General features: G+C 47.0%; 1 protein-coding gene across 2 annotated transcripts in view; it reads right to left on the reverse strand.

Annotated features, from left to right (window-relative positions):
• Positions 1 to 25,857, reverse strand: part of TOX2 (TOX high mobility group box family member 2) — a 159,135-nt gene that overhangs the window by 89,542 nt on the left and 43,736 nt on the right. For both annotated transcript variants that reach the window (XM_054081821.1, XM_054081822.1), the window contains exon 2: positions 2,885 to 2,950. In XM_054081821.1, the coding sequence (XP_053937796.1) occupies positions 2,885 to 2,950 (66 nt within the window). The remainder of the gene's footprint in view (positions 1 to 2,884; positions 2,951 to 25,857) is intronic.

A 25,857-nucleotide genomic window follows, 5' to 3' on the forward strand; every position in this document is an offset into this window, starting at 1 on the left:
ACAGCCCCTGTGCCTGATTTGGGCTCAATGTGGAGCTGCGCCAGCTTCCGAGAGCTGCAGATGCCTAATGGTGTCCAGTGCAACCAGTTTAAGACAAAAATGGGGAAAACCCCCCAACCTACCAGGTGCATTTATTACAGTCTGATGGTATCAGTAATTAGTGTGTGATTCGTCTGCCCCCAAGGATCCCAAGGGCTGAGCCATAGTCCGTGCGTGCTGCACAGACGTCGAGGCCGGTGATTTAGCAGCCTTCTCAAGTCAGATTGTGAAACCACACTCCTGCTGTTTAATGTACTCATTCAGGTTACAACAGGTTTCGCAAACAATAAAAAACATCTGGAACCCCCATTTAAATTGAAGAGTTGTGTTATCAGTAATAAAGTCATGACCAAAGCAATAACGCGCTCTCTGGTAAACAAGTGCCAGTGTGGAGGTAAATAAAGGGAGCTAATGAGGGTGGGGGAGGAAGGCTGCTTCCCGTCCTCCTTGGCCAAAGCTCATGCTGGGTGTGAACCACCACTAATGTCTAAGCAGAGCATGAACTGGGATCCTTGTCCTCCTTCCCTGCTGCCCCAGGACAGGCTGAGGTTGTTCATTGAGACACCCCATGGAAGCATCACCCTGGCAGAGCCCCAGGTGACAACCTGCATCTTCACATCCCTTGGTCCCACTCCCAGCTCCTCTCTGACCGTCCCAAGCATAGCAGCACAAGGAGGGGAACTGGAAATGCAAGATCAGACAAACTTCCCCATCTACTTTCCATGTCAGTTCCCATTCCCCATAGAGCTTCTGCTCTGGGAGCTAAATCACCAGCACACTCCCCATGCACAAACTCACGCCTGGAGCACGAAGTACCTGCTCCCTGCCCACCCTCTGCACGAGAAAGATACTTTCTCCCTTTTCATCCTTAACTGCCATTTCAAAATAGGAAATTAAGGTCATCAAGTAACAAATGAAGAATAAACTTCTATTTCCAGGGTTACAGGGATCTAAGCTGGTTTGATTTATCCTTCTCCCAGGCTCAAACAAGACATGAATCCTTCGCCACATGATAGCCTCTGCTTTTATTTGGAAGTCAGCCCTCCTCCTCCTCGCTCGTGGTGCAGCACAGCATTCCCTACCCCAAAGCATCACTTCTGATTTCCCTCCAGGTGTCCACCTGCAGGGGAAGCGACGAGGGCTGACGGGGGGATTTCTGTCAATGTAGAGGAGGAAACAAGTGGTTCACATCACCATGGTTCAGCCCCAGGCTGGTCCATTCCCAAAGGTGCTTCATGGCCAGGGGATGCAACTGGCTGCTGAGCTGATGCTGCCAGCCCTCTCCGATGAGTCTGTGAAATAGTTGTCCCTTGGGAGTTTTTAAAGGCAGATTATCTAAGACAATTGCCCCTGTTAGCATCCACCACTCGCTCATAGGCTCTGCACAGCCTGGGGAAACGAGGGCGGGACGGGGTAGTTTTGGGTCCCCTCATTCCTATCTGTCATTATTCAGCCTCCGGCAATTCTTAGCTCTAATGATTGTTGTTCGACTACATATTTGTTGCTGCTGAATCACTCGATAGCACAGAGGTTGTGGTTCCTTCCCCACCCTCTGGAAACCCTTCTCATGTGAGACCAGCCCCGCACGCCTCGTTGGTGGTGGCTTTGTGTGCTCTCTTTGAAAGTCAGCACAGGAACAACTCTCCCAAGCAACGAGCCAACACACTGCCACATTCTAAGAAGGCAAACAACAAGTTTTCATCCTGTTTTCAGTGTAATATGCATATATTTTAATCACCGCTGGTATCTAAGTTAGATACACCATGGATGACTCACTAGACTTGTCATTCATAGCGATGCTGCAGTATGTACCAAACCCCCAGCAGCAGGAGCACACTGTAACCTCACTCGAGGCCACACACACCAGGACCAGGGCAAAAGGTAGCTGGCAGCATCTAAGGCTGGATGGAAATCATCACACAGCCACCTCTCAAATTTTGCAACCCATCAACTCCACAGAACGTAACCCTGCACAGCTCACAACGCACGTGGCTGCAGTCAACAAAGCCCCACAATGCAATAAATGGCCCAACACTGCCCAAAAATGGGATGCTGAAAATAACCAGTGATGAACTTGTGCCTTCCCTCATGAGGCAGTGGGATGGGCTGAGATGCTTTGTCCTGAGGGTGCAGCATCAGACACCTCAAAGATGAATCAAGTTCCCATCAGGGTCTAGCTACGCCAGGCTGTCTTAGGGGGATGCGGATGGGACCATCTCTCATCTCCTGGCCAGGAAGACAGTTAAGCATGTGCTGAATTCCTCACCTCTCAGAAGGACCTAAGCATGGGCTTAATTGTATCTATGTTTAGAGCTCCACTGGATGGACATTTCTATTTCATATATACCTAAGAAGAGAGGGAGATCTAAAAGTACCTGCGAGATGTGAGCACTTCTATTCTGGTTCTCCATGTGTGGGTTTATAACTCCAAAACAGGAAACCTTTGATTCCTTTTTCTCCCCAAGCTTGCTAACTGTTCATCTGTTTAGCTACAGAAAATACCCTACGTGAGGCAAGGAGACACCTGAACAACACACAATATTTGGAAACCTCACTGCATCCAGAAACACCAATTGCACCTTCATTTCAAGTGATGGATGTCTCGTTGGAGAGCCCTGGCCAAGCTGGACTCCAGCGATACGCAGTGGCACTGGCACGCAAACCTCTCCTTGTACCAACTGCATCCACCACTGCTCCTCAATGGCCAGGCTGACGTCCTCTATGGACCCTCCTGATGTTGTAGGACTGCAGATTCTTGGAGAGCTCCTAGAATTTGTGCTTGGGCATGGCCTAAGTCCCTTAGACAATCTCACTGCACAGCCAATCCAAGCAAATTGATGCTTACCTGATTTGCCGATAAAAACTCCTGGGTGTTCTCATTCATTCCCATGTACATGTTCTCCCCATCAAACTAGAAAGACAAAAGGAAATTAGGGTTAGTGCAACGCCATATGCACACCAGGGTTCTGTGCATTCTAAATACCTTCACATAAAGAGCCAGGATTTGCAGAAGAAAATTCTGAGCTGGTCCTTAAAATTTGCATGTGTACTTGCATCACTGTTATTGCAATTGGATGTGGTAACATAGCACATTTATGTTAATTTCTCAGTGAAATAATGAATTATTCACTCTAATTTAAGCAAATAAACCAAACCTGTACAAAACCACACATGTACCCAGCAGCAAAGATCACTCAAATAAAGTTCTTGCTAGAATTCCAACCAGATCATTAATCAGCTTAAAAAAACCTAATTTCCATCAATGGAAATTTCCAAGACAGGCAGGTCCTATTCAATCCTCTTCTAGACACCTACACACTCCTTATCCGCCAAAGCAAACCTACAGCAGCAATAGAGAAAGTATTCCAGACGGTACACGAAGGGGGTATCTATGCAAAGCCCGATTCCCCATCCCAACAATTTGCTATCGTTTGCAAACTCTGGCTGCAAGGCAGCACGTTTTCCCCTTTTCTCCTCTTCCCCATCCTGCCCTGCCAGGATTTGTGTGTTCACCTGTGCTCTTGCAGCTCCTGCAAACACGCCTGCTCCCTTCACCCAGTTCCAAACTGCTAATCCACTTATTAGGCTACAAAACCCTCACGGAGAACTGCAAAACTCTTCTTATTAATTAGCTACAGCAGGAGCTTTTCACTCCAAATGAAGGCAAAAAGCCCTCCAGGATTGTCTCCCGCTCGAAGTATGGCTGGGGCAGTTCTCAAGGCTAAGTTCACAAATTAATTATGGCAATAAAATGGGCTATGCCATAAAACGCTCCTGAGACAAGGATGAAGGTACCAGCTGCGAATGACACCATGCACTTAACAAGAGCCGACCCTCTCGCCCTTACAAGCCAGATGATGAATTGAAGATTGTTCACCCCTTGCACATCCCTCTTACTCTCCAATTCCAAGCTGATACCAGCTATGCCTTAACAGAAATGAGCCGTATTAAGAACAGCAAAAGAGAAATCCAAATAAAACCAGGTGAAGATTTGCAGTGTAGACTATTAATTACACTTCCACTTTTTAGTGCTATAGGATTAGCTATTAAAGTCAGCAGAGTTAGTAAAGCCAAGTGGGGGTAACACAGCTCCGCTCGGCGTCAGACACCCTCTAATTGCCAAACTACCCTCTGGGATAGCACAGAAAGCCAATTAAAAGCAGCAAAATTAGAGCAGGTATTGTGACACTCATTAACTAATACTGATAGCAGCCACAGCGGGGTGGAAGGGGATCCCTATGCAAAGGCAGGATTTTATTAAACTCATCAGTGAGGCAGGAGCCGTGGAAGGCAGTGAGCGCTGGCAGCCCTACGGGCTTGCTGGGTCAAGCAGCGCTCCCAGAAGCCAGCCGGGTGCAATCCACTTTAAACTGAGTTTCCCTCCACCAATAAAGCAATCACTGGCACAGCCAGCTCCTGCTAACACGGTTCCAGCTGGAGCTGCTGTGCTTCCAGGCACGGAGACTCAATCAGCTTTATGGCTGGAAAACCCTCTGCCAACCGACCAAGCCCAGTGGAGAAGGCTGAAGTTCCAGAAGAGGTGGTACAGTTTGGTGGAGATGCTCAGCCCTGCGGCAGCAGGACCCAAGCTCTGCGGGAGGAGCCAGACTCTGACTTGGCACGGGCAGCAGCACAGTTTTGGGAAGTCAATCCTTTTGGAACAAGCAAAATGATGGCCCTGAGGTCACGCTCCTCAGCTGTTTTTCAGGGACACCTCACCAAAACCCCATCAGGTGAATCCTAGAGCCCGAACAGGCACCTAAAGGCTATGCAACATGTGGATAACTCTTGTAGGGCCCCTTCCAGTGGTCCAGTCTGCAGTGCCAGAGCTTTGCATGGGGTCAGCTGCACAGACACGCTGAGTGGCACCACAGGATGCTTAAAAGCTCTTGTATCTTGAGACTGCACACTGAGAGGCTTCAGGAGAGCTCCACAAGAGCTTTCCAGCAAGCAACCCTGAAGAGAGATAAGATATTACAGTGGAGAGGTGGTTCTGTCCATCCCTGGAACCAGTCAGGAATTTGCACTGCATAAATATTTACTTCCACAGCAGGAAAAAAGAGCTCTTTCCTAGGTAAAAGCTTTGCCCCTCTGAGAGATTTAAACACAGAGATGATGCACATCCATCCATTCCCTTCCTTGGAAGTGTACACACCTTGCTTTTTTCCTTCTCCAGTGCTGTATTTTGAAGATCTAACCTAGGAACTCAGTGAAACAGCTCTTTCTTCTCTAGAAAACAAAAATATCACCTGGAAAACTACATTCAGAAATCAAAAAGTATCTTTCTCAGGAGAGATCCAGGGCAGGACTGGCATTCTGCTTTCTCTATATCATTCTGTTTGTCGGAATGTATTTTATATGGCTTTTTACCATTCCCCTGCCTCCGTTCCACACTTCCTCCTGCCCTTGATGCCTTCATAATAACTGTAATGAATCCTGCCTTCAAAATTACCGTGTCTCTGATTGCCAGCCTGAGCAGCGAGCCTGAAAATCAAGACTCAAAGTGCAATGGCAACTTTGGAACTTCCTCACTGATGATTGGATTTTTTTTTTCCCTCTCCTCCAGGCTATGAAAGTGCAAACAAATTTATTAGAAATTCTCCCATCAGGATATTTTTTCAATTAGACATTTACCACTTATACACCAGCCAGGTAGAGCAGATAAGTAATGTGCTCTTCCTCTTCTCATTATTGTTTCACTACAGAATGCACTTCAAAACAATCAGTCCCATCATTCCAGGTAGATTTACAGCAGAAACAGACATTTCAATATTTCCCTTTGGTTACAAACGCTTCCCTTTTCAGTTTGATCTGCTCCCTGTTGTGGGTAAAGCCTCCCAGGCAGTGTCAGACCTGGGTGCATCCATTCATCACCCTCTGTGCCCGGCTAAAATCAATCAAACCTGTATTGAATGATGCATGCACAAAGAGCAGTGGGTATAATTTTCACGTCCTAATTTGAAAGGAATGTGCTCTGATGTAGTTGTCTTTATCACCCTTTCGCTCTTGTGTAATTATTTAATTTTTGATACTCTTTAGCTAATAGAAGCAGCCTATTAAACAAATCCGTGGCTGTGGCTAATTCTCACCCTCTCCTGCAAGGAATGAGTCCAAAGCCGAGGTGAGCCAAGATCACTCTCAGCTTGTAGTGCTTTGAGTCCAAGACATGGTGTTCACTCAAAAACCTGGGGAATGCAAACCCTCTCTAGCCAAGTTGGGAAACTGGGAGAGGGAGGAAGATGTGATTAACTGCGTTTCCTCCATCCGAGACTTGGACCCATCTTTATCTCGCTTGCATTGACTTCATTATAGAATCATTAAGGTTGGAAAAGATCATAGTATCATAGTATAGTAAAGGTTGGAAGGGACCTTAAAGATCATTCAATTCCACACCTCTGCCGTGGGCAGGGACCTCCCACTGGCTCAGGCTGCCCAAGGCCCATCCAACCTGGCCTGGAACACCTCCAGGGATGGGGCAGCCACAGCTTCCCTGGGCAACCTGGGCCAGGGCCTCTCCATTCTCATGGTGAAGAAATTCTTCCTAATGTCCAGTCTAAATCTGCCCCTCTCCAGTTTATACCCATTCCCCCAGGCCCTATCCCCACAAGCCTTTACAAATAGCCCCACTCCAGCTTTCCTATAGGCCCCTCTAAGCTCATCCAGTCCAACCGTCAGCCCAACACCATTGTGCCTGCTGAACCATGTTCCAAAGTGCCAGGGCTACACATTTTTTGAACCTCTCCAGGGACGGAGACTCCACCACTGCCTCAGGCAGCCGGTTCCAGTGCTTTGCCACTCTTTCAGCAAAGAAATTTCTCCTAATATCAAATCTAAACCTCTCCTGGTGCAACTTGAGGCCATCTCCTCTCATTCTATCACTTGCTACTTGGGAGTAGAGAGCAACACCCATGTTACTACAACCAGGAGCTGCAGAAAGCGATGAGGTCTCCCCTCAGCCTCCTTTTCTCCAGATTAAACAGCCCCAGGTCCCTCAGCCGCTCCCCCAAGCCCTGTTCTCCAGACCCTTCCCCAGAGTCCGTTCCCTTCTCTGGACATACTCCAGCGCCTCAACGTCCTCCTCACAACGCTGCCTGTGAGCACAACCAGAATCAAGGACCCGTGCTTCAACAAGGGTCCATAAAACCCCACACTTTGCCAAATCCCAGCTGAAGCTCATCTGACGTAACATGCTCATGAGAGAGACAACCCTTAGAGGACACCAACCAAATTCCTGCCATCAGCTCTGGAAACATCAGCATGCTGCCAACTGAACAACAATGAGCTGCCTTCGTCTGCAGGTGCCATCAACTCCTAATCAAAGGAAGGAGAGCAGTGGTGGTGCTCCAGTCTCAAGCCATGGGAGGTGATTTCACCTGGCACCGATGGGGAAGCAGCCAGACACTGTCAGCCCCATTTAGAAAGGGAGTCCCCAGGAAATGAGGGTGATGGACACAGAGCCTCCATGACAGTGTCTCTGTATCGGACACACAAATTCAGTTTGTCATGAACAATTTACTCAAAAGCTACAATTCTTTTGCCTTGGCTCTTCCAGGAGAGCAGTAGCTGGCACCACAGCTGTGGAGGCAGAGCATCCACCAGCCCATGCAGGGGCTGAGTGCAGCTTCTATTCAGATGATGTTCTACAAAGCATTTCTTTAATTTTTATTGCTTTTCTAGACTCGCTTTGGTTTGTTATTTTTGTGATATGATGGTATTTTCAAACCCATAAATGCGCCCAGAGGTCATTATGGGTCCCGTGGTAATAAGATGAAAATGAGTACGAAAAATAAATGCATGTTGCATGCTGCAAGCTGGGAGAGACCCCAGAGCAAAGCAGCTGTGTGATCTCCGGCTCTGTGCAAACATGGAGAATAAATGTTTGTTAACTGGGAAGGACCCAGTGGAAAGAAACACAACCTCCTGCCAAGATTCAGAGAAGGTGTTACTTTCTCATGAGTGGCACTGCCAGCTTGTACAATTTTATTACAAATCTCATCACATTCTTTTATTTCCTCAGAATCACGGGCTGAGATGAAAATCTTAACTTTATAAGAATTATCTTGGCAACCTTCATACCAGGAACAGCTTCAACGACACCTGCATGATCTCAAAAATCTTCCAAACTCCTTATTTCATTCTATTTAAGTGTGCTGGGTTTGGGATTTTTTTATTTGGTTTTTGAGAGGTTTTAACCTAAATTTTAACACTCATCATTACCAATACCGGACCAGAGCACCTTAACTGCAAGTCTACTGAGCATCTGGAGCTTTTAAAAAGTGACCTGTTAATGCAAATCCAGTGGTGACTAAAAGCCATCACCATCAAGGAGCTATTAAATACCCAGCAAAGAACAAATTCGAGGCTTCCAGTGCTCAGAGCTATAAGCACTCCCCTCAGTTTTGCCATCCTGCGCCAGGACAGAGGAGGTGGGCAGCAGGTCCCTTCTTGTGACAACCTCATTTCCAAACTGGGTGCACTGGGGATATCACCTTTTACCAGAGATGCTTGAGATACAGCTGGTTTTGGTGTCTAGCCACCACCAGCATCAGGACATCAAGTGACTCCCAATAACGCCAGGCAACAAATGTCTTTTTCAAGGTCTTAGTGAATAAATTTAAGATAGAAGAAAACTTGCATAGTGCAGTCAATGCCGTATTTAGTACTCCCTATTAAAGAAAATAAAACCATTGCAGCCCCTGTGTTTCTGGGGTTTATTTAGCTCCCTCCGATGATGGCACCCTACTCGCCAGCTGGAAATATAACTCTTCTTTAGAAAGGCCAGCGTTATCATAGAATTGTAGAATAGTTTGGATTGGAAGGGACCTTCAAGATCATCCAGTTCCAACCCCGCTGCGATGGGCAAGGACATCCCACTGGATCAGGCTGCCCTGAGTGAGTGGGCACTTCTGCTGTAGCTGCATTTTTGACCATGGTACTTCCAGCCCTGCATCCCCACGATGCTGCTCCAGTGCAGCCTGAAGCATTAACCCCAGAGGTGCTGGGCACCAACACCCAAGCCACCAACCCTGATGCTGGCAAGGACTATCTTCGCCAGCACATCTCTCTGCCACATCCCTGGGATGTGAAATATTCACTTCAGCCCTGCCCCTGTCGGCGCTGCTGCCTGCAGAGCTGCCGCTGTGATTTCCTAGAGGACTAATTTAGCATCACGCTTCTTCAGGGAATACATCGCTAAGGTTAGCTTAATCTCTTTAACTGCAGTTTCTCCATTAAGGTCTTTACACAACCTCTGGCCCAAAGTGATCTACTTAGCGTTATTTATGTGTCCGCTGAAATGCTTGGATAGCCCCTCAGTTGATCCTGTCAAAGAGGGTCAGAAGTTCAGCAATGGATTTACAACCTCCCCTCAGGACTCTCCTGCCAGCAAAGCTATGCATCTCCATCCTGGCCACCGTGCGGCCGTCCGGGCTAGCCACGCAGTGGAATTAGCTTCAGGACCAACGTCATTAGAAGAGAGCACCCCACCACGGCAGGTGTCAGTGGCAGCACATCCTTTAACGGGTCGCACAGCTGAGCATCTGCAAAAGTCACCTGGGCTTTAGGGGAGCCGGGTGTTCTGCATGCAGTCAATACGCTCATATATTATCCGAGGGTAAAATCAGATCGAAATAGATGAAGCCTTAAGGCTTAAAACCGTAAAGTAAAAAGCAGTTTGGTCGGTTTATTTGTTTTAAGAGCAATTCACAAATAGGATAAAAGCCTAATAACTGTTATTTCTCAAACACACCAGAAGCAGGAAGCCTACTGCACAGCTGGTGGTGCCGAGGGCTCCTGAGGTACAACAGAGACTGTCAAGAATCTCAAACCAGGTGTGAAAAACGGGAATGATACGCACTGGCTGGCACTCTGAAGGAGTTTTCAGTGGTTCTCAAACCAGAGCAACTTCCTTGGAAAGACCCCAGCTCTGACACTAGAATGGCCGGTAGAAAAAAACTTAAAACAAACCAACAAACCCCTAAGGAAGCCCCGTGGCCAAGTGGCATTCACCCATCTGCTCTAAAGCAACACAAGTTAACAAATGTGGTGCGTAGCCTGCTGCCGCTGCTCCAAAACAAATGGGTGTGATGAGGGGAAGGTAGCAGACCAGCAGCTCTGAATCCCTCAATGTGACACCATCTGGAGCTGCAACAACCCACCGAGGCACCAGAGAGAGACCCGAGACCAGGGACATCGTGCCTTACAGCCACTTTAGTGTTAGCTGATGGGCAACAAGGACCTGGAAAGGGTGAAATGATCTCTCTGGCTGGACTTCATAGAATCATAGAATCACCAGGTTGGAAAGGACCCACTGGATCATCGAGTCCAACCATTCCTAACACTCCCTTAAAACATGTCCCTAAACACTTCATCCACCCGTTCCTTAAACACCTCCAGGGAAGGCGACTCGACCACCTCCCTGGGCAGCCTCTGCCAGTGCCCGGTGACTCTTTCCGAGAAGAATTTTTTTCTGATATCCAGATATCAGAAAAAACTTTTCACAATGTTCCTCAAAAAAGCTCATAAAACCCAAAAGCAACTTCTTGTGGGACAAAAGAGAAGTTCCTGTTGCCCAGAGCCAGCGAAAAGACACCCATTAGGTTTTAGCAAGAAAGCATCATGGTCCACAATGCATCTGCACTAAAATCTATTGAGTTCTAATGTAAGCGATCCAGAAGGATTCAAGTTTATTAATGAGTCAAAAATTATTCAGGCTAGCCAAAACTAAAAGCGACTTTGAATGGCTTTGCATTAAGACTCTCACGGTACTAAGTGGCGGTGAGGAAATGGAAGATTAAATTTAATGTCAATAAATGCAAACTAATGCACTAGAGAAAAGCAATCTTAACAATACAGACATGACAATGGGCCTTAAAATAGCTCTTTCTGTCCAGGAGGGAAACAGTGCATTCGTTCTGGAGAGCTCACTTCCAAGTTTTACTCAGCTGCCAAAAATGTCATTCAGGTTTTAGGAGCAATTAGGAAGAGAACAGAGAATAAAAGATCCAGCATTATTTTGCTATCAGTACAGTTAGGAGAAAGGGAGAGGGCAATAGCAGGGAGGATCCAAGGTCATAAAATCATACAATGAGATGAGTACAGGGCACAACTCTTCTCTGTTTCTCTTACCCTAAAACCAAGGAGCCAGATCCTGAGATCATTAGCCAATGGAATTAAACACCTCCCAAATGAGTTCTTTATATAGAGCCCAACAAAAAATCCTCCTGCTTGCAGGATGCTGTGGCCTGGAAGGATCCAGGATAGCAAATGGGCAGATTAGAAGGGAATGGCAAATCCAAACTGCTGAGCTCAAGATGACCCTGATCTGTGGGTTGCTGCGTGCTCTGTGGTAGCTGTAATCTCAGTAGATATTAGGAAGAACGTTTTCACCATTGGGGCAGACATATATTAGACCAAGAGGCTGTGGGATCTCCCATCCATGGAGATACTCGGAGTCCAGATGTGCCAGGAGCTAAACAATCTCATCTGGCTGGCTTGGCTCTGCCTTAGGGCTTGAGACCTGCAGAGATCCCTCCCAACCATCAGTATTTGCTGTTTCAGTGCTTCTGCAATACATGATCACACAATGTTCACACAGGCAGCCACAAGGACCTCCACCCTAAGAACATCTCCAGCACCTCCTATTATTCTCCTGTACTAGAAGCTGGAGAGATTTTTGAATGCCACCACTATTAAGTGACAGCATTCATTTATCTAAGAGACTGTCTGGTTTTCTGTGAATGCTGCACACAAAATTATTGTTATTACATTATGTTTGGGGGGGAATGAGGACCTAAAGTCATTTACCTGGACCTTTCAGAGCCTGTAAAGGAGTTCAAGCTCTTCACACACACACGCACACAAAAAATCCATCCACAGAAAGCTACAGGGAGAGGCAGAATTCACTCTTAGACTGACATGGAAATAGATTAATTTTTTTTTCCCCAGTTCATATTCTAATTACAATTCTTCTCCCCCTACTATTTTCTGTTCTCATTACAGTCTTAAAATTGCTCTGCAAATTCTGTACCTTATTCTGCTCTTCCTACCATCTTTGTCATGGAAATGAGAAACAGAATGTATAAGCATGAAAATATTGCTGAGATCAAAATTCTGCTTAACCCTTTCATGTATGACTCCGAAAAGAAGTGAAAGCAGCACAGACCAGCTAACCCTCCACGCAGCCTCCTCTCCTTCTCCCAGCCAGAGCAAGGGAGAAGAATAATGCTCAAAGAAACACACAATTAATTTAAAGGCCAAAGTTGCTCACCCTTACAGCTCCGCTGTGCATGGAGGAGGGGTTGGGTTTTTTTCAACTTAGTAGGTTTTGCCCCTGAGGGCAGATCTGAATCTAAAGCGCTTTGATGTACTAGATAATCAGATGATTTGATGTACCCCAGGGGAGTAGTTGAGTCTCCATCCCTGGAGGTATTTAAAAGATGGGTAGATGAGATGCTCAGGGATGGTTTAGTAGTGGACAGGTGTGGTTGGACCCAATGATCTCAAAAGTCTTTTCCAACCAAATGATTCCATGATTCTACGATTGTTCAGATGATTGTGTTTAGTTTTTAGCTTTCAGTCTGCCAAGCACCCTGATGTAATGCTGGGTGGGAGAGGTGTTGTGTGGTGCTACGAGCGGCTCTGGTGCACAGGAGATCTCGTTTCTCCCCTCTTGCAGTACAGAGAGCTCACCAGAGCCACAGCTTTGGCCAGACAAAACCCTTCCCAATTTCTCTCAAAGTTTGGTTATAGATAAGGAAAACTTCCTGTGTGGGAGGTGAGCGACATCTCCCGACACCCCCCCCCCCAGCACACCCTTGCTTTCACCCAGGACCTCTCCAGCCCATCACTGACCATGCTCAACGCTGTTTATTTAGCAAGATACGATTGCACCGATGGAGCTGCAAAAGGCTCTGGCATATACATCACTTCCTTTTCGAAACCAAACAACAAGCACATCCTGCGTTGTTTATCACACTTACGCAGGTGCTCAAGAAGTTTATCTGCAAAAAAGAAAACAGATACCAGGCCCTTGCTAACTCCCGTTAGCAGCTGAAAAAACAGGAGGGCTGAAGGCACCAGCTCGCTCTGTAAATGCCTGGTGCCCTGTGCAGTGTTGGGGAGGGAGGACGGCAAACGAATGCAAGCACGTTTCCTGGCACCAGGCTGGTGTGGAGACAGTCTGAAACAAATACAGTAAGTGATAATGAGACTTCACTGCACTGCCTGCTTCACCGGCAACATTTCTAATTCACAGGAAACTAAGAGAGGCAGAAAACATACAAAGATCTAAAAGAAGCCACGGAGGCTCCATGCAAGAACTGTGCCAGCATCAGAGGCACCTAGAAACATAGGGTTTTTATAAGATAAAACCTCAGGGCTGAGATAAAAATAGAACTTATGCCTATCTGCCTCAGAAGCAGCCACCAGCCTGGCTCTGCTTGGGAGATGCTGATTGTGACACTAGAACAACAGCCTTCACCGCAACCAGGGGTAGCGCTGAAGAGGGGCTCTGCACAGCCACCAGCACCAAAACAGCTGAGGGAACGAGTGACCAGTCTAGAAGAAAGAAACTTCAAGCCACAAAGTTGTCTCATCCCTTAATTTTATGCCCCTGGCCCAGGGAGCGGGCAGGGATCCAGAGTGGACAGTGATGCTTGGCCAGGAACCCAAGCCTGGGGTTAAAAACGAACCCCTGGATGGAATAAAAGTGACTCAGTGGGGAGGAGCAGTGCAGTGGGAGCACGGAAAGGGAACGGCTGTTGGCACAGCAGCCCTGCGCCAGCGCTCGCTGCAGTTACGCTGGGTTTGACGTATGTGCATGGTTTTGGAAATCTCTATCTTTTCTCAACCGCAAATAAATAAATAAATAAATAAAAAGCACCCAAGTGCACGGCGCAGAGAGCAAAAGCTGCCAGAAGAGTGATGAGGAGACTGCTTAAAGCTACTAACTTTTTAAGACCACGTACTATGGTTCTCATCTCGATGCCTTGTTGACAGCTGTACAAGTTAACAACCTGGCTCCCAAATATCTTCTAACTCCCTCCGGTAATTCACAAAAATAATGTGTTCTCAATTACCATTCAAGAAGAAAAACAGTAACTTTAGTCTCTCTACAGCCACTGTTCCTTCAGCAGAGTCAAGCTGAAGCCCAGCTCAGCACTATTCACCTGCAAGCAAGGCCAGGGACTTCGCTGAGCACTTCCATCAGTGGTAGCTTTACCCCACAAGTGAGAGCAGCAGCGTCTCTGCACCCCAGAATTCACGATCATGTTTTTTGCTTCTATTGCAAAGCATAAGGGAGAAGAATAATCATAGAATGGTTTGGGTTAGAAGGGGCCTCAATGGTCAGTATCCCACATCCCGCCCTGCCATGGGCAGGGACACCTCCCACTGGATCCGGTTGCTCCAAGCCCCATCCAACCTGGCCTGGAACACCTCCAGGGATGGGGCAGCCACCACTGCTCTGGGCAACCTGGGCCAGGGCCTCCCCACCCTCACAGGAAAACATTGCTTCCTAAGATCTAAACCAAATCTCCCCTCTTTCACCTTAAAACCGTTCCCCCTCATTCTGTCGCTGCACTCTCTGATCCAGAGCCCCTCCCCAGCTTTCCTGGAGCCCCTTTCAGCGCTGGAAGCTGCTCTAAGGTCTCCACAGACCTTCTCTCCTCCAGGCTGAACAACCCCAACTCTCTCAGCCTGTCCTCATATGGGAGGTGCTCCAACTCTCGGATCATCTTCATGGCCTTCTCTGGAGTCACTCCAATAGATCCATGTCCAAATAGTCAATTTTCACTACAACTTGAGTAAGAATGGGGAGCATTATGCTAAAGCAGTGAGAAGGGGGGGCAAAACCAGAGTGCTTCCACCCTACTCATTTAGAGATCAGTGTCCAACATAGAAATATTTGGCATGGATGAAAACCTGCCTTCTGTGGTTCTGCACTCAAGCGTGTACGCAAAATACTCTTGCAGCGGTACATAGTATGACTTGTAAAAAAATGGGCTGACAGAGTACAATCCATCCCACAATTTTATCATAGAAGTTAGGACATGTTCATGATTAGAAAAAAGTCACTAACTAAAAGTGAGATCTCCTTTAAAGAAAAACAAAACCCCACAAACCAAAGATGACAGGAAAGTGATTTCTGAAATTACGTCCTGGAAGTCTGGGAGCATCCTTACTGCCCACTTTTTATACAGCTGTATAACACAGCATTTTCTCCTCTCTCATTTGTTCCTGTCTTATTTAAAGCATAGACTCCACATGTGTTTTTACACCACCTAACAAGATCTTAATGCTAGCAAGAATCGGAAAGGTCCAATATAAATAAATAATAAAGAATAATGCAGTACACAGCTTCACCTGGCTTTTATCCCAACACCCTCACAACCCTGCTATACTTTCTAAACCCCCACAATCAAACCGACAAGACTTCTCACTACCTCCATGTGTATTTTGACAAAACAGAACCATGATGAGCTTCTCCTGGTCACTGCACCACGGGAAGGACGTGCCAGGAGAACCCAAACCCCCACACCTACACCATCACGGAGCAGAGGGAGTTTACTTAAACCTCCTCACTCTTCAGATCAAAGTCTCCGGTAGGCTTGAAGGTGACCAGATTTCAGCTCCCTACTCGGCCAGAAAGAGCATCATCTCCAGCACATGGGCGTCCTTTTGACTATGCTGCTGCCTTTTGACAAAAACTGCAACTATCCTCTTAAACAAAGAGTGATGAGCATCCTCAGCCATTCCAGTAGCCTGTGCTGCACCCACGGACCCCACTGCCACCCACAGCCCCCATCTATCACCTACAGCCCTTCCAGCGGTGGAAGAAAGAAGCAGCAAGGATTTTCATCACCAGAGGATCTACCACCTACAGCCCCTCCAACGGTGGAAGAAAGAAGCAGCAAGGATTTTCATCACCAGAGGATCTACCACCTACAGCCCCTCCAACGGTGGAAGAAAGAAGCAGCAAGGATTTTCATCACCAGAGGATCTACCACCTACAGCCCCTCCAGCGGTGGAAGAAAGAAGCAGCAAGGATTTTCATCACCAGAGGATCTGCTGTTGAAGCATCATTGTGGGGCCAAGCAGCCAGGAACCCCGCAGCCAGGAACCCCGCAGCCAGGCACCGCCTCGGAGGCTGCAAGCTGAGCAAGCCACTTGGGAAAATCACCCCAAAAGCCTTAAAATCCTGCCGTCTGCAGAAAAAGCCATTTTACTGGAAGCCTGGTACAAGGAGCAGCTGAAATATCCCCCCAAGCAGCGATGGGAACTGCAGCTCTGCCCTCACAGACCCAAGCAGCGTGCTGCACAGTCAGTCGGGTTAAATAACCCAGGTCCTGGGGCTGCTCTGACCATGACAGCAACAAAACCCTGCAAGGTGGCCGTTGCAGTGAGTCAGGAGCAGGGCCATGATCGCACAGATGTGCTCAGGGCACGGGCTCTCATCGCCACCGCGATGTCTATTTGCTGGAGCCAAAATGTGCCAGATGCAAGGTCATAGGGAGCCAACCCAGAGCTGTGCAGATGTTGCACACTCCAAGCTGCAAACGCAGCACCGGTGGTGTGACTTCACACGCTGGAGAGTCAAGACATGCAAACCCATTTTTACAGAAGCTGCAGCTCAGCGACATTTCACACGGGCCATAAAATCACATCGGAAAGGTACCTCCACGGGCAGCATTACCACATCCTTCTACGTCCTGTTTCATGAAGTGCTGAGTCAGGTTTGTCAAGCAAAGCTGCTGGGCTGCATTTCTAGGGGGCCGTCCATGTGACAGCCTTGCCACCACATCCTGTGGCCTCAATGCCCCATCGGCTCCAGGCTCCACGTGTCATACCCAAAACCAGTGCTACTTCATTCCTCCCCCTCAACGGTCCACACGTCCTACCCAAAGCCAGCAACACTTCATTCCCACCCTCAACCTCTGGATATCCCGTCCTCGTACAGGAGGTGCTCCAGCCCTACAAAGATGATCAGAGGGCCGGAGCACCTTCCATACAAGGACAGACTGAGAATTGGAGAAGAGAAGGATCTGAGAAGATCTTATAGCAACCTTCCAATACCTGAAAAGGGCTCCAGGAAAGCTGGGGAGGGGCTGTTTACAAAGGTTTGTGGTGACAGGATGAGGGGCAATGGGTATAAACTGGAGAGGGGAAGATTTATTTAGACCAGACATCAGGAGGAATTTCTTCACCATGAGGGTGGTGAGGCCCTGGCCCAGGCTGCCCAGGGAAGCTGTGACTGCCCCATCCCTGGAGGTGTTCAAGGCCAGGTTGATTGGCCTTGGGCAGTCTGATCCAGTGGGATGTCCCCACCCATGGAAGGGGGTTGGAACTGGATGATCTTTAAGGTCTCTTCCAACCCAAACTATTCTATGATTCTACGATATTAAAAAAAAAAACAACAACAAACCATTCCACACAAGCACTTCAAATTTCAGCTCTTTTTTTTTTCCTTTGAGACCTCTCTTTGTTCATCTCATTACCTTTTCCAGTAAGTTTTACTGCCCCCTAACTTCTCTTCATTGGGACAAGAAGGTAGTTCATGACAATTGCAGCCAAGCTGCCCTCGAGTTTACTTTTCAAAATATGACGTTGAAAATCTCAACATCATAAAACGACAGTTGAAAACTTATTAAAATTAATGAAACTAATCAGAAAGAAGCACCTCTGATTATGATTATTATGCCCCTGCCTCAATGTAAATAATTGAATAAATATTACTATTATTATCATTATTACTATTATTAACCCTAATAAGAAGTTTAAAGCATGTTGATGAGAAAGAAAAAGCAGCTTTGCCCAACTAATTAATGACTTAAATAAAAATAAACAAAGGGAATCTTCCCGATTTTAGCAAAGTCCTGCCTTTTTCCAAGCAGTTAAAAGCAAGACTGGCAGTTTTATAGATAGGGAAATGGGCAGATAAGATAAACACGCACAATACAAACTTGTCCAAAGCTTTTATAGTCTTTCTCTGCACCACTTCCAGCTCATTAAATTACAGTATTACTATAGATTTGCAGCAAAATTATCTTTTATCTCAGCTTCTTTTAAAGCTATTTGGCATTTGCTAGTATTTTCTATTATAAATCTAATTGCAGATTCCAAACAGACAAGGGCTCATTAAGCCTTAATTATGCACATGTTGTTTTCAACAAACATTTTCATTTGGACTGCTGTGAGCTGTAATTGTTCAGAAGGCACCGCAGCCTCCGATTACCCACTTTCCTGGGATGGTAAAAGCTACTTTCAAGTAGGTCACGGCTGGGCTGAAGAGATGCTTTGCAACCTGTGGAGTTTGGGTTGTGCTGCTCCATGGGGAACGCCGAAGGGCAGCATCGCTGGACATGGAGAAGATGGCATTACTGGACACGGGGGAGCTGGCACAAGCTGCCACGATGCCCCCAGTGCCAGAACCTGCCAACACTGAGCCCTGCTTCTGGAGCTAACCATGCCCAGCTTGGGCAGGTGGAAGGGAGCAGGAGGCAGCCCTGGGTATGGGATGGGAAACAGGGCATGGCCACGCTTCCCAAGGAGCAAAGCCAGCCAGCACGGTGTGCAAAAAGCACACGGAGGTGCTGCTTGCCTTCAGCTAGGGTTGGGAGGTGGGACTCCTGCTAAGGTGCCTCCAAGGATGCCGCTGTCTCAGCCCAGCTATGCATGTTCTGCTGAACAACAGGTCTCAACGCCAACACTGATGTCAACCCTAGGTCCTCGTCTAGCCACATTGCACAGCATCACCACAAGCACCACAGGACCAATATGTTTCAGTCATTCACAACTACACAAAGTAGGAGGTAGCTCTTTTCACTTCTTGTTGGAGCCACAGTTATGTTCACACTCTGAAATAACCCACGGGAAGAGCTCAGCTCTTATTAGAAGTTCAGGCTTCCTTCTCATAGCACAAAAGCTGCATCTGCTCAGCCTGCAGCAGTGTTAACACAGCTGCTGGATAACCATATCTAGGTCCTGGGTCTTTCCAGCTGTGGTCCTTTCAACTTTACCCACCCCATGCCTCCCCGGCTGCAATATTGGGGTTAGCAAAGAACAGCTCTGCTCCATGCAATCTCTCTGTTGAAAAGAGCCATGACTTGGAAACCTCACCAGCCCCCCTGAGACTGTTTAGGAGAGAAAAAGCTCCTTCTAATAAATAATTTCCCATCTAATTAAGGGCTGGGCCTCCAAAGGCAGGCCAGAGGTGCTGCTCCCAGGAGCTGGGCAGGTTTCAGCACTGCTGGAAACAGCAAGGTGCTAATCCAAGTGGTGTTGCAACTTCTAGCCCCAAATCCTGCTGCTTATGTATCCAATCTACTATCTTGGGACAAGAGAAGTAGCCAGAGAAGGTCTCATTATATTAAGAAATTAGTATCCCTCTCCTTCATATTTCTCTCTCCTCTCAATGCAGGAGATGACAAATTCTCTGCCACGTCTGAAGACTCATGTTGCAAGGAAATGTAGAGTAAGCATGAAATATTATGGCCTTCCTTTTGAAAAAGACAACTTTTCAAGCAATAGTTTGACCTAGAAAGGTTTTCTAGGTCATTTTGACTTGGCCCGTATGCGTCTGACCTACTAAATCTGACACAATAAAATTAGAGAGTTTGCTTCAACCTGTCAGTGTCAGATCATTCATAAATTCAGATGCGCTATTTACAAAACTGCTATTCATATATTCACAAATAAGGTCTTGCTAGGCTCTTTCTGGCGAGGAAGTATTTGCCCTGTTCAACATTAAGTCGTGCTGACGAAGGGAAAATGGAAAAGCTCCCTTGACAAGCTGAGTTCCCATCTTTCTCACACAGCCCTCACCTCGAATCATGCAGGATTTATGGCTGCGCTCTCCCTTCCACTGCTTTCGAAATTCCTGCTGACAGCTTTGCCATGGGGTGGGAACTCTAAAAGACCAGTCGTTATTGTTTAAGCAGCACTAATGAAGCAAAGTGGGACGTTAAACACTATAGAGATCCTTGTGCTCCAGCACCCTGCATCCCTCCTGCAGAGCCACGGGCACAACAGTGACACTGGAGCTTCCACCAGAATGGCCCTGAAGAGTCCAACATGGACCTTGCAAGAGGATGGAAAGCTCATGCTCAGCCCATTGGGACACACAGAGGAGACACATCTTGGTGGTGAGAACTCTAGCTGCCAATTGTGATTCTCGACAACAAAGGGTTTACTTGAATTGACTTTAATTTCTTAATTCTTGCACCTAACCCAGGCAATTGTGAGAGGTGTGATAGAGTATTGTGCTCAACGTTCGTGTGGGTCTGGTTATCAGAGAAGCTGCCTGCATGGGCTTTATCCTCAGCCTCCCACAGAGGAGCAAACATCATCTGAAGAATGAAAGGGACTCCAGGGCTGGGTCTTGACAAGCAGCCTTCTTTGTCATGATGAACTTCTTACTGGCACTGCACTGATCCACAGGTGGTTTCCCTCCAGATAAGCATGGTTTTAGCCCTGGAATGTATTCTGGCCCCAAGCACGCTTGCAGCCAACACCTTCAAACAAAAGCTGTAAGGGCAGGTACCACTGGGCTGATGGTTGGACTGGATGATCTTAGGGGTCTTTTTCATCCTTGATGATTCTAAGAAAAGCCTGAGGAGCCAGGTACACAGTCCCACTGCACACCTCTCAGGCTGTCCACCCCAACTGCTGGGGGTGCAGCAGTTACTGCCCCTCCACTGGTGTCTTCATAGCATTGCCTCATCCTAGCTGGGCATAAGAAAGGCTTTATCGGGCCCCACGCAAAGGGACAAACCCTTCTGCAAAAAGCTCATACTCTCATTTTTGAGACCCATTTTTAACTGCTGGTCAAAAACAGGACGATCAAGGTGACTTGGTATGCTAGCACAGGACACAAAAAGCAGCATTTCCTTCTTCCTTGGTTGCAGTTTCTTCCAGAGCCATAGGATCAGCAGTGTTTCTCCAAAGGCAAATCCAGCTCAGGAAGGCTGGACCAACCAACCAAAATGCTCACAAAGCAGCAGTTCTCTGCACAGTGTCACCACAAAGCATAGTCTTGGGCAAAAAGTTGCCCACAAGGTCAAAGCATGGGTGGGAGAAGCCATTTTTCCTTCCTCGCCATGGGAAGAGAGGGATCTCCTTACACGTGCCACCCCATGAATACGTGACTGTAGAGGTCGGACCATGCCAACAGGGACAACCAGGAGAGCTGCACCTAGTCCTGACACTTCCTGAACCATTGCAATGCCCATCAAGGGCACACGAGGGATGGGTATGACCTCACAGACTTCTCCAGCCCATCCAGGCTGCTCAAAGCCTTGCAAGGAGTTTCAAGGTCCTGTAGCAGGGAAGGATGCGCTGCTAAAACAGATCAAGCCATTGCACCTGCAGACTCCGGGCTTTAATGAGATCATACTAGAGTTCAGCTTTGATGTCTCATGACATCTTTTTGAGCCATGTTTCCAGAGACTGGCACCCTCTGCTCACGTCCTCACGGTGCCTAATTCAGACACCTAAAAAATGTCACATTTACTGGCTAACATGATTATTGTCTCATGCTTTCTCCAAAAGCATGTAGTGGGGTTGAAAGTGATTTCCACCAAACACTCTGCATCTTGATTCTGGAAGTCACGCCAAGATTTCAGGCCCTCAGTGGATAGGTTTCATTTATATTTCAGCTGCACCTCTACTAAAAATACCATTTTTGTTTCCACTTTCAAATTTTCCATAGCTGTTAAGAGAAAGAACCCTCCTTGTTCTGAACCCACAGGGAGCTACAGTAATTTTATACCAGTGCCACGTGCTCCATGGCACCACAGCCACAGACTCTGTTTCAGTTAAACTCCATCACATTGATGACAGTGTTCTTTATTTGAGTTTGTATTATAAAGATTTAAGCATCCTGGAGAGATGAAAACAATTTTTTACTGCCTGGCCGTAATCTCTTGTTTCCCTCGGTTGCCCTGCAACCTGTCCCTCTGCAATCCTCTAACACTACACGTGCAGCATCTTCTCCACCTGCTAATTATAGGCTTCGTTGTGCCAGATAATTCAGCTCCAGCGAGGCCGCGGGATGGCTATGTATCTCCAGACTGTGTTTCGCTGTTGACTACAAACCCAGAAGAATTAATCACCTTCTCTACTCAGTAAGTGGGACCGACTGAACACTTGTGTGCTCATTGGACAGGAAAACAAGTTTGGTTCCTTTAAACAAAACACAATGACTCTCCCAAAGAGCAGAAAGCTCACAGTTTGTATTTCTTGAAAAATAGTCATGGTTTAGCTCCAGCCAGCAGCTAAATGTCACACAGCCTCCCACTCACCGCCCCCCCCCCCCATAGTTGGTGTTATGGGGAGGAGAACTGGGAAGTAAAGTAAAACTCAAGGGTTGAGATAAAGACAGTTTGATATGACAACAAAGAGAATAATAAAGACTATACAAAAAAAAGTGATGCGCATTACAAATTCTCAACACTCACAGAGACCAATATCCAGTCTGTTCCGAGCTGTGAACTCTGTGTGTAGCCAACTTCGCATTCATACACTGTGCATGATGCTAGATGGTATTGAATATCTCTTTGGCCAGCTTGGGTCAGCTGCTTGGCTGCTCCTCTCACCCTTTCGTGCACCTGCATGCTTGTAAAACATGGGAAACTGAAGTCCTTGATTTCTTAGCAACAACTAAAACCATCAGCGTATCATCAACACTCTCCTCATAATAAATCTAAAAAACCAGCAGCTGCTGGGGAAAAAAATCAACTCTGTCCCTGCTGAACATAAACATTACCTGGCAACAACTAAAACAATATGTTATCACCACCATTCTCATATTCAATCTAAAATACAGCAGGTACTGCGAACAAAATTAACTCTATCACAGCCAAACCCAAGACAACAGTGTATTAACTGTAAAAATGTATATGTAAATCTTTGGAAGTCAAACTGCAAACAACAGCAATGTGTCTGGAACTGAAGGACACCACAAGTGCTGACGCAGACCAGCTCCAAGCAAACACTTCATGTGCAAATCATGTTTACCTTTGCTGCCTGTTGGGGCTGTAGTTTCAGTCTGCATGAAGTTATTTACTGCTGGCAGCACAGAAACCATCATTTTGCTACATCCTTACCATCCATCTCCTGTGTCTCAGAGCAGCCTGGGACACGCTGCTCACCAATATCTGCCTGCACCCAACAGCCCCCTGACCCAGTACAACAGCTGAGTTATTTTCCTCTGAATTCAGAAATGAGGCTCACTGCCACCCTTCTGGGGAGTATCTGCTCTTCCACCACTGCTATATCATGGTCTGATCAGCCAGTGAAAAGGATGGCATCAGTAGTGCCGCTCTGCCCTTCTCTGAGGCTTCTCATCCAGTCTCCGGTGATACTGGGGAAGGAGGACGGGGGCAGCTCCCTCCCTGCCAGCAGTGGAGCACATTATCTCTAAATTCAGCCTCCCTCTACCCTGAACACAGAACTGGCACAGGATGTATGGAAGCATTTTATCAGCAGCTTAAACACCAGGTTATGCCACAGTGAGATCATTTTTAGCTCTTCCTCTTTGAGCATGGCCCTCAAGCTAATGAGTCAAAGCAACAGGGAGACATCAATACCAACATCTCCAACTCAAGGTATAGACCAGAGCCAAGCCCTGCTGTGAGATACTGGAAACTTCAGCCTGGAGAAAAGAGCTTGCATTGAAACATCCACCATGAGCAAAAAAGTGGGAGGACTGAGAGTTAAGTGACAGAGAAGCACAATGTGGGCATGAAGGAATCACACCAAGAAGAGGAAGCTTTCACAGAAGACCTCACTGTGACTGCAGGAGACAACAGGGAATGCAAAAAGACTGAACAAGTTTGTTTGCAGCAGCCTTCTTCCCTCCTGCCTCCCAAAGCAAAGAGGTGGTGCCTGTATTCACATCTTTTTAAGTACTAAAGAGATGGTCAAGGATGTGATAGCAGAGGAGGGGATGGATTGTGTCATTCCCAAGGATACAGGTCCCCACTCACTGCTGGGGACACAGCAGCTGATTTTTCTTTGCGTGACACCCAGCCCCAACAGCTCAGGAGGGCTTGAGCCACTGAGAACTAAAGAAAAAAATTCTGGTGGGCTTTATCTCTATATCAGGCCCAGGAACAAGCACTGTGTGAGGTTCCTGTACACACAACTCATGGTGCATCTCAAACAGCTTAAGAAATAGAGTAAAGCCCAGCAGGTAGCAGAGCTGCTGACGAGGTCTGTCTGCCTCCCCCCAGAAAAGGTGAGCACCCACTTGTTCAGTCTGCAGATGCACAAGGGTTAAGACATAGGCTCCTTCTATCATACAAAAATAGAGCAACGTTCAGTTGGTAGAAGTTGAAACCCATGAATGTTATTGCCCAACAGTCCTCAAAGAAGCAAGCTATAAACATCACAGGCATGAAGCCACCAGCAAAATCAGCTGCTCTGCAGAAGAGCTCTGGGTGGCAAACCCTAAGCCTGTCCTTAAGAAAGTCTAGGGAAGCAAACTCGCAAATCAGGACAACTTAAGTCTCATCACAGGGCAAGGAAGACTGGTGACAACAAAACAGACACAGAGGAGCTGTAAAGGATCATGATGGTCCCATACTGCAGTAAAATAGTGTGGCGCTTTGGAGTGGGGAAACGGCACGTCTGCAGCTCACCCTCAGCGACCAAAGGGTTCAGGAGAACCAGCCGCTCAGGCCTGTTGATGCTTTTCAAGGTTCCTTCTCAGAGCTCTCTACAAAGAAAGATGTAAAGGTTTGAACCTACGGCCGTTCAAGGCTCAACCCATTTCAATATTTTCTTTGCACCAACTTCCACTGGTGCAGATGCTCTCAACTGAAATGCCATTTAAGCACAGTTTTGGGGTAAGAAACTGACTTAAGCTTAAATTAGAATCATAGAATAGTTTGTGTTGTAAGGGACCTTAAAGCCTATCCAGTTCCATCCCCTTCTATGGGCAGGGACAGATCAGGGGGCTCAAAGCCCCATCCAGCCCGGCCTTGAACACCTCCAGGAATGGGGCAGCCATGACTTCCTTGGGCAACCTGTCCCAATGCCTCCTCACTCTCATCGTGAAGAAATTCCTCCTTACGTCTAGCCTAAATCTGCTCCTCTCCAGTTTATACCCATTAGCCAGATTAAACCGAGACTGATCTCAACTGTGTGAAGATTTCCCATACTGAGCTGCACTTTGGTTTAACTAAACAGGGCGTTAGATGTGGGTGATGCTGTACGCAGACCCAATGCTGCTGAGGGCCATGACAAGACTAAGCAAGCAATTCATTTTTCAAGATGGAAATAATTAAGAATGCACCAACAGAAGTATTTAACCAGGTCTCCTGTTGCTTAATATCTTTATTAATGACCTGGAAATGAGGCTGCACAGTGAAACAAAGTTTGCTGATGAAAAGAAGATTATTTAGGTTAATTACAAATGTGGAAGTCCTGGGAATTTCAGAGCCACCTAACCAAATAGAAGGCAACATCGGAGCAAGAGAAAACCTACCCCGACAAACACAGAACAGTCCATGTAGGAAGAAGTGGTTTGAAATCCTTCTAGAGTTTAGCAGGGTTTACATTAACTGAACATTAAGCGACAAGATCAACTATCACATCAGCTGCCCCATGCAAACCTCTACTGAAAGCGTGGCAATATCAAAATGATAGAGTGTAAAAATAACACGTCAGAAAATAATAGAGAAAATATTGTATTGTTGTTACCCAAGCTGTCAGCACACACTTGCTTCAGGTGCTGAATTTGGCTCCACTCACCTCAGAGAAGAGAGATGGGCAAACAAAGGTGGAAAAATGGGAGACCAGGGTCTTGGGGCAACAGAG

This window comes from Cuculus canorus, chromosome 16, assembly GCF_017976375.1.
Source record: "Cuculus canorus isolate bCucCan1 chromosome 16, bCucCan1.pri, whole genome shotgun sequence".
Classification (NCBI taxonomy): domain Eukaryota; kingdom Metazoa; phylum Chordata; class Aves; order Cuculiformes; family Cuculidae; genus Cuculus; species Cuculus canorus.